The 17,985-nt window shown below is 31.1% G+C and overlaps 1 protein-coding gene and 1 long non-coding RNA gene across 12 annotated transcripts in view; one reads left to right on the top strand and one right to left on the bottom strand.

The window, feature by feature from the left end:
- Nucleotides 1–184: 184 nt before the first annotated feature.
- On the bottom strand, nucleotides 185–4,362 carry LOC18103211 (uncharacterized). The gene is made up of 3 exons (XR_008056889.1): nucleotides 2,209–4,362; nucleotides 1,005–1,607; nucleotides 185–617 (listed from the first exon to the last, which is right to left on the bottom strand). It is a non-coding gene; the product is annotated as an uncharacterized LOC18103211 (long non-coding RNA).
- Nucleotides 4,363–10,045: 5,683 nt separating this feature from the next.
- The window catches only part of LOC18103210 (metal-nicotianamine transporter YSL3), a 76,446-nt gene continuing 68,506 nt past the window's right edge, over nucleotides 10,046–17,985 (top strand). The window contains exons 1-6 of one of the 11 annotated variants that reach the window (XR_002977091.2): nucleotides 10,046–10,280; nucleotides 10,421–10,698; nucleotides 10,903–11,075; nucleotides 11,338–11,396; nucleotides 11,583–11,674; nucleotides 11,748–12,067. Coding sequence is in view for 5 of the 11 variants with exons in the window: in XM_052445765.1 (XP_052301725.1) it covers nucleotides 10,434–10,698; nucleotides 10,903–11,075; nucleotides 11,601–11,678 (516 nt within the window). In the remaining 6 variants the exon portion in view is untranslated. Of the gene's footprint in view, nucleotides 10,281–10,420; nucleotides 10,699–10,902; nucleotides 12,068–17,985 lie in introns of those variants that run through there. The other 10 variants (XR_008056884.1, XR_002977092.2, XR_008056887.1 and 7 more) reach the window with 10 other exon arrangements.

Here is a 17,985-nt window from a genome sequence, read left to right as displayed (position 1 = left end):
TTAATAGATTTATAAGAATTAAAACAATTCTGTTCTCACAACAGCAGCAATATTTGCAAGCAAAATAGAGTAATTCTATAACTTGTAAGTCATAAATGACTATTAAAAAGTGTAAGAAACCCATATCAACATGGACAAACAATGTTCCACAACTCTGACACAGACAAAATCATCAACAAAATCAGTCAACATCGGTGATTGGCAAGTTTATATCTAAAGCAAAAGAAAAGCAAGATAGATATTAATACCACGTTAAGAGCTCTATGCTACAGCAAATCTGCAATTCTGAGTTGCCTAAAAACAACATATTCTACTTAGAGCATTTCAGAATAGGAAAAACATTAAAATAATTTAAAATACAATTTGTCTTGGCCTGATATTAAGAAAAAACAAATGAATATTTCAAGGGTCCTGATTATCCGACTGAAGATTCAAAATTTGAGATACTATGAGTGTAGAGAGCTTATTAGTTATGGCTTGAACCTGGTAGTCATCTGACTACCTGGCCACCTAGGTGAATGTGAGCTTGAACTACTGTACTCATTTGCAGCAACCCTGGTCTTAGTTGATGTGCCAAGAACTCTCTGCAAGTCTGACTGGGACAATGGCCTTGGTGCCTGAGAAAGAATCCCAATGAAGAAACTCAATAAAGGGTTAAAAAAATCCTCCAGTTAATATTTTTTAACACCAATAGCTATCCCTTGTAGTTCATAACAACACTTTGTTTACTTTCTTCTACTTCTCATGAGGAACCATACTGTCTTCTATCCATTGCAATGGAAGTCATTGGTTTTGGATAGAGCACAACAGGCAACAATTACCAAAACTTTTCCATGACACCTTCAGGCATGCATGGGATTTCTATGCAAATATTACAAATCAATAAAAATGCCTTGAAGAATTAGCTGCGATTATAACAAATCATAGGTGAGAATTATATTGTTCAATATGTTATAAATAACTGATGGAAGCATGGAACAGCACGATGATAAATATATACTTACTCTAGATTTTGTTTCCCTTGTTCTCCTTACCCAATAAGTCCCTAATAGGAAAATAAGCTACTTTCTTGCAAGGTTCAAGAAAATCTGAACTAGTATAGCTCTCACAAAAACTTGCTATGTAGTCAAAGTCAATTTTGCTTTCGATTTTCTCCCCTTTTCAAAACGACCTTCAGGATCTCAGCCCTCTCTCTTTGATTAGGTATCCCAATTTCAAAGGCTGAGGAAGATGCTGAAGGATTGCTTCATCGAGTTCTCAAGGTCGGCTGGTTCCAGCAAGTACCATCTCTTGTGCATTCTCTGTAAGAATATTATCACTGAGTCCACCCAGGCCAGGCCCATGAATAAATCACTTTCACAAATCTTACATAAAACACATTCTAGCAAGTCACTGTATAAAAAGACTGCACAAATATAGGAGTTGTTTCAAGAGTAAGAACAAACGATCTATATATAGTAAACCCATTCCATAATGCCATGAACTTAGTCTTCATATTGGTTAATGCCTCATGGTCTGTAGTACGACGCTGCCCCAGAAAACTGTCAACCTCGTCAATTAATATAAAAGCAGGCTGGAGTTTATAAGCCAGGCTAAAAACAACAGCACTGCAACAGCATAGAAGAAAATCAACAGTAATCAGATTATGAAAGCTTCGATAGGAGCGAAAAAGCAACTACTCAAATTTAGTTAATTACTTCGAAGTCTATTTCTAATCAGCACAGAACCAACAGGACTTGCATGGATTTAGATGCAGAAAAGAATGTAATGAGGGATGGTTTCAACACAAAGATGTAGTTGCAAAATACAGTAATGATCACTTTCACAATTGCAAGAATGTATGCCATTCAGTTACTTTGGTTATATCCCTGATGCAAGATATATAGAAATACCACACAGCAACAAAAATACCAATATTTTGATCATTTCGCAATCTCATTCATCAGAGTAAGATCCATTAGATAAGCAAGCTACAGTGCCCAATTTTTTAAAGTTAATAGAGCATCCAAAAAAATCTTGCTGCTAATACAGATCTTCAATAAGGACAAGTTAGGAATGTTCAATCTTAGTTAAGAATGTTCACAAAGTACTTCCTTGCTTCCATTATTAGAGTGAAACTAAATTCACTCAACATAATCAGTGGGTGACAGCAAGTTTTAGAATAACAAAGCAATAATTTTAAATCATCATTGTTCAATCTATACTCACCGAGCTTTTGTGCATCATCGAACCACTTGCTCATCAGATTGGAGATCCTCATATTTTTAAAATAACTCCAGACTCTCTGACAATAGCTTTTGCAAGCATGGTCTTCCCGGTGCCTGGAGGTCCATATAACAAAACCCCCTTTTATGGACCAAGAAGTTTCCCATGTGAGAAGAGCTCAGGTTTTTGTAGAGGAAGAATCACCAATTCATACAAAGCTTGCTTGATAGATTCCAATCCTCCAATTGACCCAAAAATAAAAATACACAATTGCAGCATATTGATAAACCATTAAACCGAACATAAATTCTAAAGCCTCTATTCCACTCAATTACATTTTCAACATGAGAACATGGCCACATTGGATAGTGTTTAGAAGATAGGCTTGATTGTTACAAAGCAGTTTAAATCTTCCACAAAGTAATCGCAATCAGAAGGTTTCATAATTGAAAAGTTGGTTTTCAAATCCAAATTTCATCGGGTATAGAAAGAACTAATATATATATATAGCCATCATATTGGTTCAAGGCCTAGTCTTCAAATTTAATTTCTTCCAATTATGAACCTGTCCCAGTCAGTCACGCAAAAGTCTATTACCGAACATAGCAGCCATCAGCATTCACATAGTCTCATTTTCAAACAAAAAAGGTGGACTCGCATAACTGTAACTAATCATGTGCCATTAGTTTATGATATAGCAGAGACTCAAATCTACTCCGTATGATGGATATTTTCATGTATTTAGTTGACATTAGAAACTCTGATATTTATTGCATGGTAGCAGCCAACAAAGTATGGACAGCCTAGAAAACAAATGGCATGTTTGAAGACACCAGAAAATATTATAATTGTCTATGGTTGTAAAAACAATGACAACAATACTATAACACCAACCCAGAGGTCAACACAACAGTACAAAAGTTCCAATATATAAAAAATGAACTTGGCCTCCAGTTTCCACCATCCCAAAACAATTCCATCCATCCAACAAAACTTGAAATTTAATCATATCCCATTCGGCATGAGCAATCACTCCTCAACATCCCAAAAACTGATTGAAGCACCTATCTTCACCAAAACACACGGATTCCCCAATCACTGTTCCCTATAATAACCCACCAAACCACACACATCCCTCATTGCAGTATTAACCTCATAGTCCTCATCCCATTATCACACAAAATTCAAACTTTTTGCAAATAAATGACAATTCAAGCATGCTATAACATCAACCCAGAGGCATAAACTCTAGCGCTCCAGTACAAAAGCTTAATATACAACTCAATCAGAAATGAACTTAGTTTCCACCAACACAAAACAACTTCATTCATCCCAACAGAACTAGAAACTTAAACACTCCCTATTCAGCACAAGAAGTCACTCCCCCACGTTCCAAAAACTTTTAAATTACCTGTCTACACTAAAACACCCAAATCCCCCCAATCCATATTCCATACAATAAGCCACCCACATCCCTCATTGCAATATCAACCCCAACCCCACTATAACACACAAAACCCAAAATTTTGTAGATAAATGACATTTCAAGCATATAATAAAACCAATAGCACATAACAAAAACAAAGCCTATAGGCCATTAACTAACCTTATAATCCAAATTCATAAAATTCTTCGTTCCATTATCTGACCATATAACCAACATTCACAAAATCCTCCAGAAAACAATAAACCAAAACAAACCCTATATTCCATTATAACCAAGATTCACAGAATCCTCCTACACCTCCCAAAAAAAAATGCAAAAAAGAAATCCAAACTTTTCAACAGAAACTTTGACACACATACATCCCTCATAAGGGTTTGTTTGGATAAGGGAATGACCCAAACGCTTATTGATTTCCTTCTTATGTTCAAGGGCTTTCTTTGATGCTTCATGATTCGGGTCAGGTTTCCGGAGCCTAGCAAATAATACCAAACAAGTTAAAGCTGCACTGGTTCTTGCAAAAACTTGGTCTCTAACGAACCCCCCATTAATTTTTTATTTGTGTTTAAAGTACAATAATATCCTTTGCTTGGTGCTCTTTTTGGGTGGCGTGTTGGGGTTTTGCAAATTTATGTGCTGGTGGACCTGGTGGTGGTGGTTAGGGTTTGGGCTGTAATTGGTGGTTAGGGTTGGGCTGGGAAAGGACAGGCTAGATTTTAGGGTGAAGCCTTATTAGAGCTAAGTCCTCTTTCTATTTCTAGGTTTAATGAAGTTTTCTTAAAAGCCCTGTGATGAAATAATAATAACAATAATAATAATATGAAAAGAAATAATATAAGGCCAGATTTAATTTTAATAAAAGAGGCTATATTTTCCAAATCCAATTAAATGTATATTATTTATGGTACTATAAAATTCCATAGAAATCAGATTATAAATAATAAAAAAATAAAAATTACAATTGACTTTCCAAGAGGTTTTGGGAGTCAACCCACACTTTTCTATTTTCTTTGAACAACTTGATCTCAAGAAAGAAAAAAAAATATTGGACCCATTTATCATTCATTTAACATTTGTTTATTAACATTCACACAAGGAAACAAGGCAATGTTGGTTAGTATTTTATTATAGTTTTTTAGAAGGGGTTAAAACGTGTGTTTCGTTGGAGGAAAAAAAAGATATAAAAGAAATCAATCTCTAGAATAATTCTAGAATGAATTTATGTAATTTTAAAACAAGAAGGTATACGGAGACATATTTCATTTGGCCCCGCTATCTCTATTTTTTTTACAAGCATAATATGCATATTTGAATATTTATACAATTACCCAAAACATTAATCCCCTTAACGACATTATTATGTCCTGAGATATAAATTACTATTTATTATAATAACATAATTATTATTTTGTCCCTTGATCATTTTATCTTTTGTCTTTGCTTTAAGGGTAAGGTGGTTTTTTCACCATGATGTAATGTCTTTTAAGAATTGTACATGGTTATTTTGGTAATTGCGTTTTTTAATTCATAGAAAAATTCCTAATGCAACTCTTGAATAAAATAATTCATAGAAAATATCTTTTGTATTTTCATATTTTATAGAACAATTGAATTAATACATTGCCCTTACAATTTGAGTTTTTTAATCTTGGTTTCAGGGACTTGGTTGTAGTTTCACAATGGTTTGTTTGTTAATATTGTTTAGTCCAAAAGACATTTTCAATTTTTTCACAAAAAAAAACGTATAAAATAAAACAACAGCTGACACGTGCCTCGTACGAGTTAGTCGCTCCACCACCTTCTGGCGACACGTGCGGCTGGCTCAGGCAATTATAACCGTGATTCCACCGCATCATTTGATTCATCCCGACATCCTTTTCCTCTTTGGATGGCGCATGTATGGTGGTTCAGCGTGATTTGGCTTGAAATTACTTTTATTTTTCTTCTTTCTTTTCCTTTTCTTTCTTTCTCAAATTGCGTGCTGGCCATGAAAAAATTCATATCAACCCTTCATTTTATTTTTTCTTTTGATTCAGTCTCTCTTCTCTTATTTGTAATTGTTTTATTTATATTTATTATTTCTAATTAGATTTTATTCTTGATTTTATCCCTAGTCATTTGATTTTTTGATTTTGTTTTCAAATTTAGTCCTCATTATTTTAATTTCTATTTGTTTTATTTTTAATCATTTTCTTGATTGATTTACTCTTTTCCAATCCCACCCCTAAGTATTTATTTTTCTTTAATTTTTATGTCAAATTTGGTCTTAATTTTTTTAATTGCTATTTTTAAATCATTTTCTTAATGGATTTGTTTTTTTTTTTCAATTTCATCCCTAAAAATTTAATTTGATTTGATTTTTACCTAAACATTTAATTTCATTTAGTTTTTTATGTCAAATTTAGTTCTGATTTTTTTAATTGCTATTTTTTTTTGTTTTGCAATGTTTTTTTATTAATGTTTTTATTCTCAATTTTATCCTTCAATATTTGTTTGATTAAGAATCTTGCTTTTTTTTTTCAAGTATGCCTTTGATAAGGTCATGTAAGTCTCATGATCCAGGTAATAGTTCTGGAGGATTAGCCCAATTTGAAAAAAAAAATTAATATATTTGTTGTTAGTGTTTTTTTTAGCTTTTCTATTCATAGAGTCATCTCAATTTCATGTCCTAGACCATGTGTTTGATTTGTTGACTCGAGTTGGCTGTAGAGTTCGCTCGAGACTTTTTTTGTTATTTTTTTTGCTTTGATAAGTTTTTTAAATTTATATTTTTAAATTAACTTGTAATAAACTTATTAATAGAACCCGAATCTAGGGTTTCATAGATTGTAAGATTTTTAAGATTTGACCATGTTAAGGATGTTGTTCAGGTTTACTTGGTTTTTACAGATGTTTACATTTTCACCCCCTATGATTTTTTTAATCTTTATAATTTGGTCCTTATTATTTTAATTGATGTTTATTTTATTTGGGATTATTTTTTTATTTTTTTTCATTAAATTGCATCATTCTTGGGTTTTTTCTATCAAATTTTATCTTCATTCTTTATGTTTTTTTGCAAGTTTTTTTATTAATACTTTTCTACCGATCTCATCATTTGAAATTAAATTGGTTGAAAATTATGTTTCTTAATTGAATTTAGGTAAAAAATTTCAAGAGATGCGACTTTTAGAGATTAAACCAGGTTTAAGAGATTTGCTATGTTTTTTTTTCCTTTTCCTATATTGATGTTGTCTTAATTTTTATCCTTTTTTTTAACTTTTTTTTTATATTTTTTTGGTTTAATTCTCTATTTTAATTTTATTTTTGTTTGATTCTATTGGATTAGCCCTCAATATTTTTTTTATATTTCACCCCCACTATTTTTAAATCTATAAATATTCTATTATATTACAAATGATTTTCAATTTCACCCCCTATAATTTTTTAATTTTTCAAGTTTGGTCCTAATTTTTTTAATTAAAATTTTTTAGTAACAAGCTATTAAACTCCATCAAGCGGGTTGATTGGAGAATGATTATTTCATGTTGGTTTTTTTAAAAAATCAAGTGGAAGTTGAACCAATATAATTTAAATAATTTGATGAATTAATTTATGATCTAGTTAATCCAGGTAAAACTTAATTTAAAAAAAAATATTATTTTAATTAATATAAATTAATCCATGATCTAGATTTTACACTAAGTTTCAATAACCAAGGAGTTGGATTTTGCTGTCTAGATGTAACTTCACATGTCAAAACTTGTGTCACAGAAAAACAAATATCATAAACATTTCTGACCCATAAGAAAGATTTTTTTTTTCTCTAAAAAATGCCAAAGAACTCTCATCATTTTATTTATGTCAAGTAGTTAATCAAATCAAACCACACTTTGATAGATGCTCATAGCTTAATGTACAAATAATGCGCACATTCTTTGATTTATATTCAATACTTAATCATCATTCATAGCAGGAATAATTTGAGGGTCTGTTCTTGAATTTGTGGTTGTAATCTGGGCGTGATTCTATGAGTTTGCTTTTACTATGTTTCAGGGCTGTGATTTCAAAAACAAATATTAGATTTGGATCGGTTGCTCTGATATCATGTCAAAAATAAAAAGTAATTGTCTGTATCAAAATAATTCTTTCATTTTCTTATTACATAGAAGGTTTATATGTACATGTACAAGAATCTTATTTTATGAATAGAAAATTAAGAATAAAAATATACATAAAATCTTTCCTAAACTTATTTTTAATTTCTAGTTTTCCTGATTTGTAATATTGCTAAATTATTTCGTGTAAACACTCTCTTCATTTTATTTATGTGAAGTAGTTAATCAAATCAAACCACACTTTGATGCATGCACAAAGCTTAATGTACAAATAATTCGCACATAATTTTCCACTGAATTAAGGTGATTTAAACGGAGATATTTATTGCCTATTCCTCTCAGCAAAATCGTTTGCTTCTTGGAGGGTGTCTGTGGTGTTTGTTTTGGAATAATTTCTTGATGACTTTTTCGGTGCAAAAGGGATTCCAAGGACGATTGTGCTATGACGAAAGGTTCCCCTTATGCACGTAACTATCAATCTTGATAAGAGATATACTCACGCTAAGTAATTCCCTTTTTAGATAAATTCGATGATAATTTTCAAAATTAATTCGATGATAAATTATCACTCTCAATCCCACAAACAAAGTGATCACAGTAGAAAACAATTGAATTAATTAGTAAATCTACGCTTTGAAATAAATGTTTTATTTTATTTTGTAAACTAAGAGATAAATAATAAATTATTGCACCCGATTAAAAAAATTAGATGAGGAATTATTACATTCCAAGTTTGAAAATAGGAATAATAAAATCACTTGAAAATTCAATAATTCGTCTGTATTTTTGTTTTCATTTATTTTGAGGCAGAGGAAATGTGTGTTTTTTTTCTTTAATTTAAATTACATGAAGTAAATCAATCATATTATAAATTCTTGTGTAGTTTATTCCATCTACCAATAGACTAATTTTTCATGACCTATTTTAATTTACTAAAAAACATTTTTATAAATATTAAATTCAGTCCGGTTAGATAAACTCAGTCCGGTTAGACAAAGTCTGAATAAAGTAAATAAATTGATAACATTTTAACTTTTTTCTATAAAAAAATCTTGAAATAATGTCATCTTGATAAATATCAATACATATTAATATTATAATAATAATTATTTTTAAAAATTATTATTTTTTAAAAAATTATTTTTTATGATGGCAAGCCTGCATAAATTCCAAGTAGCATGAAAAGAATTATTTTAAAAGTTATTTTTAAAAATATTTTTTATTTAAAAATATATTAAAATAATATATTTTTTGTTTTTAAAATTTATTTTTATATTAACACTTCAAAAATTTGACATGTTAAGTGACATATTTTTATATCAATACATGATTTCTATATTATTCGCTTCAAAACTGGCCTTTCTCCTCTGGTTAACTGACTTTGACATGTTTTGGCCACCCGCCTTGCTGATGTTGTCTTTTTTATCCTTCCACTATACATTCTATCTTAATTTGATCCTTATACTATTTTATTCTTCAATATAACCCCCTAACAATTAATCCCTCGTCACATTTTTTTTTCTTATGCGTGGGATAAGAGAACATCCTATTGAAAATGTTTAGTATTAAACGACGTCATTCCCTAGTATAGTACAATAGTTGATTAAATAAATCTCAATCTTTAACGAAGCAGTCTTTGGGTTCTAATCCAAACAAGTTAGGTTGGGATTGAGGTGTCTAACTGCTAGGCTAAAAGTTGACTAAAATAAAGAATATAATATGAAGACAAAAGGTGATAAAATAAGGGAAATAAGAGTAGAGGGACCAAAATGCAATCTTAACTTTCCATACACATGTTATGACTGTAAAGGGAAGGCACTTTCAAGTGAAGTAGCCAGTTCAAGCCAGTTAGCAGTTCCATTTCTTGCTTTTTGTGCTTTTCACTTTAAGCAATTTTATGCTTACGATTGCCCACTTTTCTTCTCTCTATATCTGTACTACAAGGATGAAGAGAGAGTGAAAAGTGGTGATGATAAGTCAACGAGACGAGGATCAAAATTATGAACCTGACATCTGTTCAAATGTATAGCAGCCGTCGTTGGAGCTCTGATAGGTGTTGTACTACAACGCAGCCTTGCCTTGTACTTCTTTGCAGTACATAGAAAATGCTGGTGGGGGGGCTGGTGGTTCTTGAATTTAGTATAAATAAGAAAAATTTTGCTGTGTTTTTTTGCCATATAAGTAGTTTGGGTTTTTGTTCTCTTGGCTAGGCATTTATTGCTCTTGATTATTGCATTGGAAGAAGCAATCTTTATGGTTTTTGGGCTTTTCTTGAAGGCCTCGAATCAAGTTTGTACGCTGTCGTCTGTTTTTCTTGGAGAGTTTCTTAAGTCAACTTAGAGGCTGGCCCTTGCCCATGTGTTGATTTGAATGTTTTGTTGTCTTTCTGAAGGAAACCATATGCTCTCGCATCTATTTGTATTGATTGATGGAGACTTGTTAGTAGTTGATTGAGGAAGTTGGATTCTTCGGGTGCTTTTTGAAGCTGTGGTCGAAAGAAGAAGAGGAGCAAGAAAAAGGAGGAGGCTTATAAGGTAATATAATTCATGACGTTTTGTTTTTATTCAATTTTTTATTTTTTTTAGTTTTATCAGATTTTCTTGATGTGTGTTTAGCTTCTATAAATCATTCTATTGGATTCAAGATGATGAGTTTGGTTTGTTGATTGTATTAGTGAGAAGATTGTGATGAATATGAACATGGAAGAAATGAAAGAGATTGAGAGGGTTGGGGGAGAAGGCATGGAAGAAGTTAGAGATGAGCCAGAGGATATCAAGAGGATTGCTCCGTGGACTAAACAGATTACAGTTAGGGGAAGGGGAATTGTTGCTAGCATAGCAATTGGAATCATATACAGTGTTATAGTCATGAAGCTGAATCTCACCACTGGTCTAGTCCCAAATCTCAATGTCTCTGCTGCTCTTCTTACATTTGTGTTCCTCATAACATGGAGTAAGCTCCTCTCAAAGGCTGGAATTGTAACCAGTCCCTTTACCCGACAAGAGAATACCATAGTTCAAACTTGTGCTGTTGCTTGTTATAGCATTGCTGTTGGAGGATTGAGACTTTAAACTCATGTGTTGTTTAAATTTTGAACAATTTTTGCTAATCTTTTTAATATGTGTGCCGAATTGTGATTTGTTTATTGAATTGCAGGTGGTTTTGGATCTTATCTACTGGGTTTGAATAGGAAGACATATGAGCAAGCTGGGGTTGATACAGAGGGGAATACTCCTGGGAGCACTGGGGAACCTGGGATTGGTTGGATGACTGGTTTCCTCTTTGTAAGCAGCTTTGTTGGGCTACTTGCTCTAGTTCCTCTGCGAAAGGTAATATGTTTTCTTCAATTTTCTTGATGAATCAATTCCAATATTTCTTATAAAATCATTTACAAGAATTAAAACAATTTTTATAAATTTATAAAAAGACAACACTTGACTGATAAATTCTGTTCCCAGCTGCAATACAGTTTTCAAGTGTATTTTGCAAGCATTTGAGTTTTTAGATTGTATGTTCACAGTTTATGTTAAGCTATATTTTGTCTACTATTTTATTTGATCAGCGTTACATTTCTCATTTCTAATTTTGTAGTACAAACAAGATATCAAGTGGATTTGACATTAAAACAACACTAGAGGGGCAGATTCATGGTATTAGATTCCCTCTAGTTTTTTTTTATTCCATGTATGTAAAAGGTCAAGCATGCAATGGTTTGTGTTAATTATAAAATCATTTATGTTTTCCGCAAGTATACTTGCCTCCTTTTGGGAACTTGAATTCCAAACACCAAATTCTGTTACCTCTTTCAAAGGGGAGTAAGTGACAAATGAATTCAGGTGCTGGAGGCATTCTAGACAAATGTAAAGGATTTGGTCTTGCAGACAACTTGCAGCTATCCATTCAGGAGTTTAGAACAAATCCATTTTTGGTAATATTTTTCCCACTTTTGTTGCTACTAGGTATAACTATTATAAGAATAACAGATGAGCCACTCTTTTTAGATTTCTCGGGTGATCTGGAAAAATGAAACCAGCAACGCATTCAGAGAGAGAAAAATGCATCTCTCATGTGAATTCAAGCATCGAGCAATGTGAGAATTTATGAGAAGCAGCACAAGGCTTGCAAGTGTACTTGCCTCCTTTTGGGAACTTAGCTAAGATCCTCTGGCATTTTTTTATGAACCTCTTCCCTTCTCTCATCCTCTTGTTTATGAACATATACAAGGAAGAATAGACATAGCATTACCTATCTGGCATTGAAATATAAGGTTTGATCCTGCTAGGCTCCTTTTAATAGAGGATATTCCTACCTATATATCTTCTATTTTCTCATACTAGGACTGATAGTAATTAGTGGCTGTTATTGCCAATGCTGAAGTGCTTGCATGGAATCTAATCTGATGCACTTATCTAATCACAAATCTTGTAAACTTATCCTGGATATATAGGGGAAAAGAGAGAGTTTGATTTCTAACAATCTCAAAGTTATATTATCTCAATAAACTTGATTTTATCAAAATAGAATACTCCATATTATATTAAAGATAAAGGATAATATAGAGTATTAACAAAACTTATAATAAATGAGGAGTGATATTAACAAATTATAGACTGGGAATACCCCCACCTTTTTGTTACATTCTAGATATATCAATGGAAAGAAAAATGGCCCATAAAATCTATATTTTGTCTATATATATAAATGTTTTCCATAAATTAATATTGCCGCGTTTCCAACACTCGCTCCATAAATTAATTTGCTACTTGATAATCTTGAATTCCAAATTTGGCCTTCACCCAGCTTAGGATGTTTCACACTCCCCAGTCTATATATATTATATATCCATGTTGTATGAAACTTGTTTTCGTGCTTCTCCCAGCAGTGAGGAAGATCAAACATATTATAATGACTTTGATTTCGTCTTTAAATGTGTTACACATTCACCCATCCTGTCAGTATCTGCTCCGATGCACAATCTAATATTATAGACTTCTCTTTGGTCTTTCGGATCGGGGCTATGTACTAATTCCTTTTTGATGGTGGAAAGGAAAGGTCTTGATAATCCAACAGTAACTTATGAATCTTGAATGCAAATACCTTGAAACTTCAATCTTTTTTCAGTTTTATCAAGTACGCTGCTCTGTTTTCCAGTAATGGTTCAGCAATGTTAATGCAAGAACGTGTTGACTACATTCACTCAATGAATTTATTGGTGTACAACTGTGAATTGAATTAGATTGGAGTGCACATAAGATGGTGAAGATGACTTTCTTTATCAATTTTTTATTTTAATTGAATATTAAAATACCTTGAAACTTCAATCTTTTTTCAGTTTTATTAAGTACGCTGCTCTGTTTTCCAGTAATAGGATTTTGACAATTCAAAAACTTGTTAATTGAATATTAATGTTTCTATGCACTCTATAAAGGCTGAATTGTGGTATATTGTAGAGCCTGATTTATATTTCAATGACATTTCAAATGCTTGTGGTATCCTTTCTTCTATGAACTTTACACACATGTTCTTGGAGAAAAGAATAAGGTTACAGATCATTTGGCCAAAACAGGAGTTCAATCAAAAACATATTTAGTTGCATGAATTTAGTTTTGTTTTTGATTTTGTGGGTTAATAGGGTGTTTTTTCAAGTTTTTATTAGTTCCTATTTTGTTTGTAAGGCATTATAGTTGCAAGAATATGTTTATTGTTTGTACAGCCATTCTCTTACTGGCTATAACATATATTAATAAAGTTCTCGTCTTTGATTGAAAAAACACCTAGGATGTCCCTGTAGCAAAAATCAATACTGTCGTGTTCCCATAAGGCAATGCTAGCTGACGTCATTAATGATCACTGATGATCTTAAGTTGACAGGCTTTTTCCAACATGATCATTAATGATCTCAGGTCGACAGACTTTTCTCTATAATTTAGCTTTATAATTGAGCTCTTAAAAATTGCTGTTTTTAACATCCAAAAATATATTGCCGACAATAAAAAAAAACTATTGTTGTGTTCATATTCTTGGTCTCGTCAATGAAGACTTTTGGGTCATGTAAGAGGATAGAAAGGCAAATTCGCCAGTGCTCCGTTGGTTTTATGTAATTATTACTTTGCCTCGGTTTCCAATCCACACTCAACAGCTAATTTTGGGCCAAGAAGGAAAGTTGATAGGAAACCTTACTTTCTGTAAATAGTGATGGGAATGCATATTGCAGTTTTTCATCATTTTTACTTTTTAAATCCTGAAAGAGGTATTATTCTCACTCAAAAATAATTTTTAAAAAATATAAAAACTTTATTATATCAATGTTTTCCATAAATTAATATTTCCGCGTTTTCATCACTCACTCTCCTCAAATTACTATTCTGCTTCTTGTCATTTGTGTGCTCAGCACCAGAGTCTCTCTCCTTCAATTCAAACAATCCTATTCCATTGATAGTTCTGCTTTCAACTCACAAAAAAAACAGCATGCCCAGTCCCTTAAAAAATTATGTAGGGGATTTTTTTAATGCTATAAGAATTAATTAATTTTTTGCATAATAAGAATAATCAGCCACTTCCAAAATCATGTAGGGGATTTTATTTTTGTGTCTTTTCTTGTTATAGAGGTGTCAAGGAATAAAATTTGGCAACGATTTTGACAATTCAAAAAACTTTTTAATTGAAAATTGATTGTTCTGTGCACTCTATAAAAGCTGAATTGTGGTAGATTTATATAATGCCATTACATGCATCAAGAGCCATAATATCTTGGAGATTATGTGATACTTACAGGGTGATTTTATATTATTTGGCCAAAATAGGAGTTCAATCAAAAACATATTTAGTTTTGTTTATATTTTGATTTTGTGGGCTTTTTTTCAAGTTTTGATTAGTTCCAATTTTGTTTGTATAGCAATTATCTTATTGGCTATAACATGTATTAATGAAGTTCTCGTCTTTGATTAAAAAAACACCGAGGATGTCCCTGTAGGAAAAACCAATACTGTCGTGTTCCCATAAGGCAATGCTTGGTGACGTCATACTAGGAATCACTGTTAATCTCAATTTACATGCTAGTATGTGATCACTGATGATCTCAAGTTGACAGGCTTTTCTTTATATGATCACTATTGAATAAAAAAAAATTGTTGTGTTCCCATTCTTGGTCTCGTCAACGAAGACTTTGGGGCCATGAAAAAGGATCAAAAGGCGAAGTCGCCAGTGCTCCGTTGGTTTCATGTAATTATTACTTTGCCTTGGTTTCCATTGGTCAAGCAAGAACAATTTAGTGGGCCATTATTTTGAGTGGAAAGTTATAGGAACCTTACTGTCTATAAATAGTGATGGGAATACATATTGCAGATATTTGTTTTAACCTCTCTTTTTTTCATTTTTAAATCCTGAAAAAAGAACATGAGGTATTATTAATTATGTTTCTCTTGCATTTTAAAACAACAATTTCATCGTCCTTCTACTCAAATGTCACCTCTTCAACTCGATTATGTGCTCATGAACAAAAGTTGAGGAAAAAGGACAACATTATTTTACCAAATTACATGGAAACAAAAGTTCATTTTTTAGCTACCTAATTTAAGGTGGAGAAGATCTAAATTGAATCTTCGACAAAAAAAAAAAAACTTTGGAATCATTTGTAGTATCCTTGATCACAATACTAAGAGAAAAAAAATCTTTTGCGACTGTTTACTGATCTTAAAGCAACCTATCAAGAAGCAACAAAGAAGAGTTCATTAGAAACAATAAAAAAAAAGTTGAGAAAATGACATCTGACCAAAACAAAAGTTCAATTGTTTTTTATTTGAAAGATGCGTATATTATTAAACGTCAAAGTCTGACGGGAGTAATATAGAAGCTACATATTATCTTATTATGATAAAAAACTATATATAGAATAAAGCGCAGACTAAGATAAACAAAAACAAAGAAAATTATATAATATCCATCCGAAGGAGCTCAAAGCTAAACATTACTCTACAAAACATAACAGAAATAACTCAAAGACAAAAGTTCAATTGTTAGAGAAGATCGAACTTAATTTCATTAGTTAAGGTTTTGTCTGAAAATTTCAAACTTCAAACTAAGGGACCTACTTTGATATTCTTGTATATAAAATTTGGTCAGCACCCAGATAAGGATGTTTCACACTCTCATGTATGCTTCTCTAATGCTTCTCCCAATGAGAAAGATCAAACATGTAATAATGACTTTGATTTCTTCTTTAAATGTGTTCCACATTCACCATCCTGTCGGTATCTGCTCCGCTGCTGCGTATAGTAAGTCTCTTTCGTTTTTTTGTACTACAGAACGGAATGAATAGCACAATCTAAGTCCTCAGATTGGTTTGTCTATATATACTACTAATATTGACTTTCTTTGTTTCTCATCTTTCCCCGACTTCCACATTTCCTTCCTTCAATATCCCACATTTACTTTGAATCCTGAAAAGCCAACATGAAGAATTATTCATTATCCCTCGCTCAATTTCCCTGTTTCATTTTGTTTCTCTTGTATTTTCTTACAACAATTTCATCATCCTTCTCCTCAAATTTTTCTTCTTCTACTCAGTTATGTAAAATATAGGGACCAATTATGTAAAAATTATAAGTTATAGGGATCAAAAGTGTGAGTGAGTGGCTCTATATTCAAAGAAGAAACAATGAAGCACATTTTTTTTAATGTAATGTAATTATAATAAAAATTAGAAATAATACTATTTTTGCTAGAAGTTCAATGAAGACAAGCCCAATAATACTATCTTTGCTAGAAGTTCAATTAAAGCGTTTGTTTCTTTCAAATATTTTTTTAATTCCTTATTACAACCTCTATTTCTACTCTTTTTTTTAAATAATAATGAATTGAAAATTGATAAGGTTTTATATTTTTATTATTTAACATACATATTTATATTAACTTTATATGTTTTAAATATGATTTCTAAAATCTTGAGATTTTATTATCGATTTAATTTTTTAAACTCATTGCATATCTTATATTAAAATATCATACCTATCTGGCATTGAAATATAAGGTTTGAATTAAAAAAGGAGAGTTTGATTTCAAGCAATTTCAAGTTATATTATTTCAATAAATTTGATTTTATCAAAATAGAAAACTCCATGTTGTATTAAAGATAAAGGATAATATAGAGTATTAAAAAGACTTATAGTAAATGAGGAGTGATATTAACAAATTATAGATTGGGAATATCCCCACCATTTCGGTACATTCTTTCCGGGAAAAAAACAACAACACAATTATTAAAAAAAACAAAATGATATATATGAGGTAGGTTTCTTCAATTAAACAATTAAACAGGTTAATATCTTTTTTTGTTTTGATATAATAATATATTTGTTTCGTAGTTGAATTGGTCAGCACATTGGTTTAGTTGAAGGTTGCAGGTGAGAGCTACACTGATAACATTATTAATTTTTATGCGACAAACAACATGCAATATCTTTTCTTTTTTTTTTCAAAATAAATAAATAATACTTCACTGTAGAAATGAATAGTTAAGCAGCCAGGCCAAAGGTAACCCAGCAGATGTATTGCGCTAGAAAAGTTAAGAGAAAAGTGGAACCAATATGTCTGCCGCACTAGGATTTTAGCATCTATTAAAACACCTTTGTATTTTATTATAGTAATAAATAGTGAAATATTAAGAATTTTTTTATTTTAATTTTAATTGCAAACTTTACATTTTTTTTAATTTCATCCTTTAATATTAAATTTATTATGCACTGAACTTCATAATTTATTTTAATTTACTTTCTATAAAATTATTTTAATTTTATGACCCGGGTCGTGAGTTTGAGGGGTTAGTCATGTTGACTCGGGTTATTTTTTTGTTATTTTTAATTATTATTATTTTCTCAACTTCATGTTTCAATATTAAATTGATTGCGAATTGGACTTTATAATTCTTTTTTGATTTTTTTCTATCGTGTTATCACAGTTTTATAACATATATCACAAGTTTTATGGATTAACTAGGTTGAATTGAGTTTTTATTTTATTTTTTTTAATTGAATATTTATTTTTTAATTTCGTCCTTCAACATTGGGTTGATTGAGAATTAAACTTTATTTTTTTTCTTTTTTTTTCTATGGAATAATCTTATTCATATGATTTAGATTTGACAGATTAACCCAAGTTGATCTAGATCATTTTTTATTCTTTTTTTTCAAGTTAATCATTTAGCATTGGGTTAATTGAGAATTGAGTTTTATAAAAAAAAAA

This window comes from Populus trichocarpa, chromosome 12 (genome assembly GCF_000002775.5).
Source record: "Populus trichocarpa isolate Nisqually-1 chromosome 12, P.trichocarpa_v4.1, whole genome shotgun sequence".
Lineage (NCBI taxonomy): Eukaryota > Viridiplantae > Streptophyta > Magnoliopsida > Malpighiales > Salicaceae > Populus > Populus trichocarpa.
Note: the sequence above shows the minus strand (reverse complement) of the source record. Positions and strands in the feature narration are given on the sequence as shown.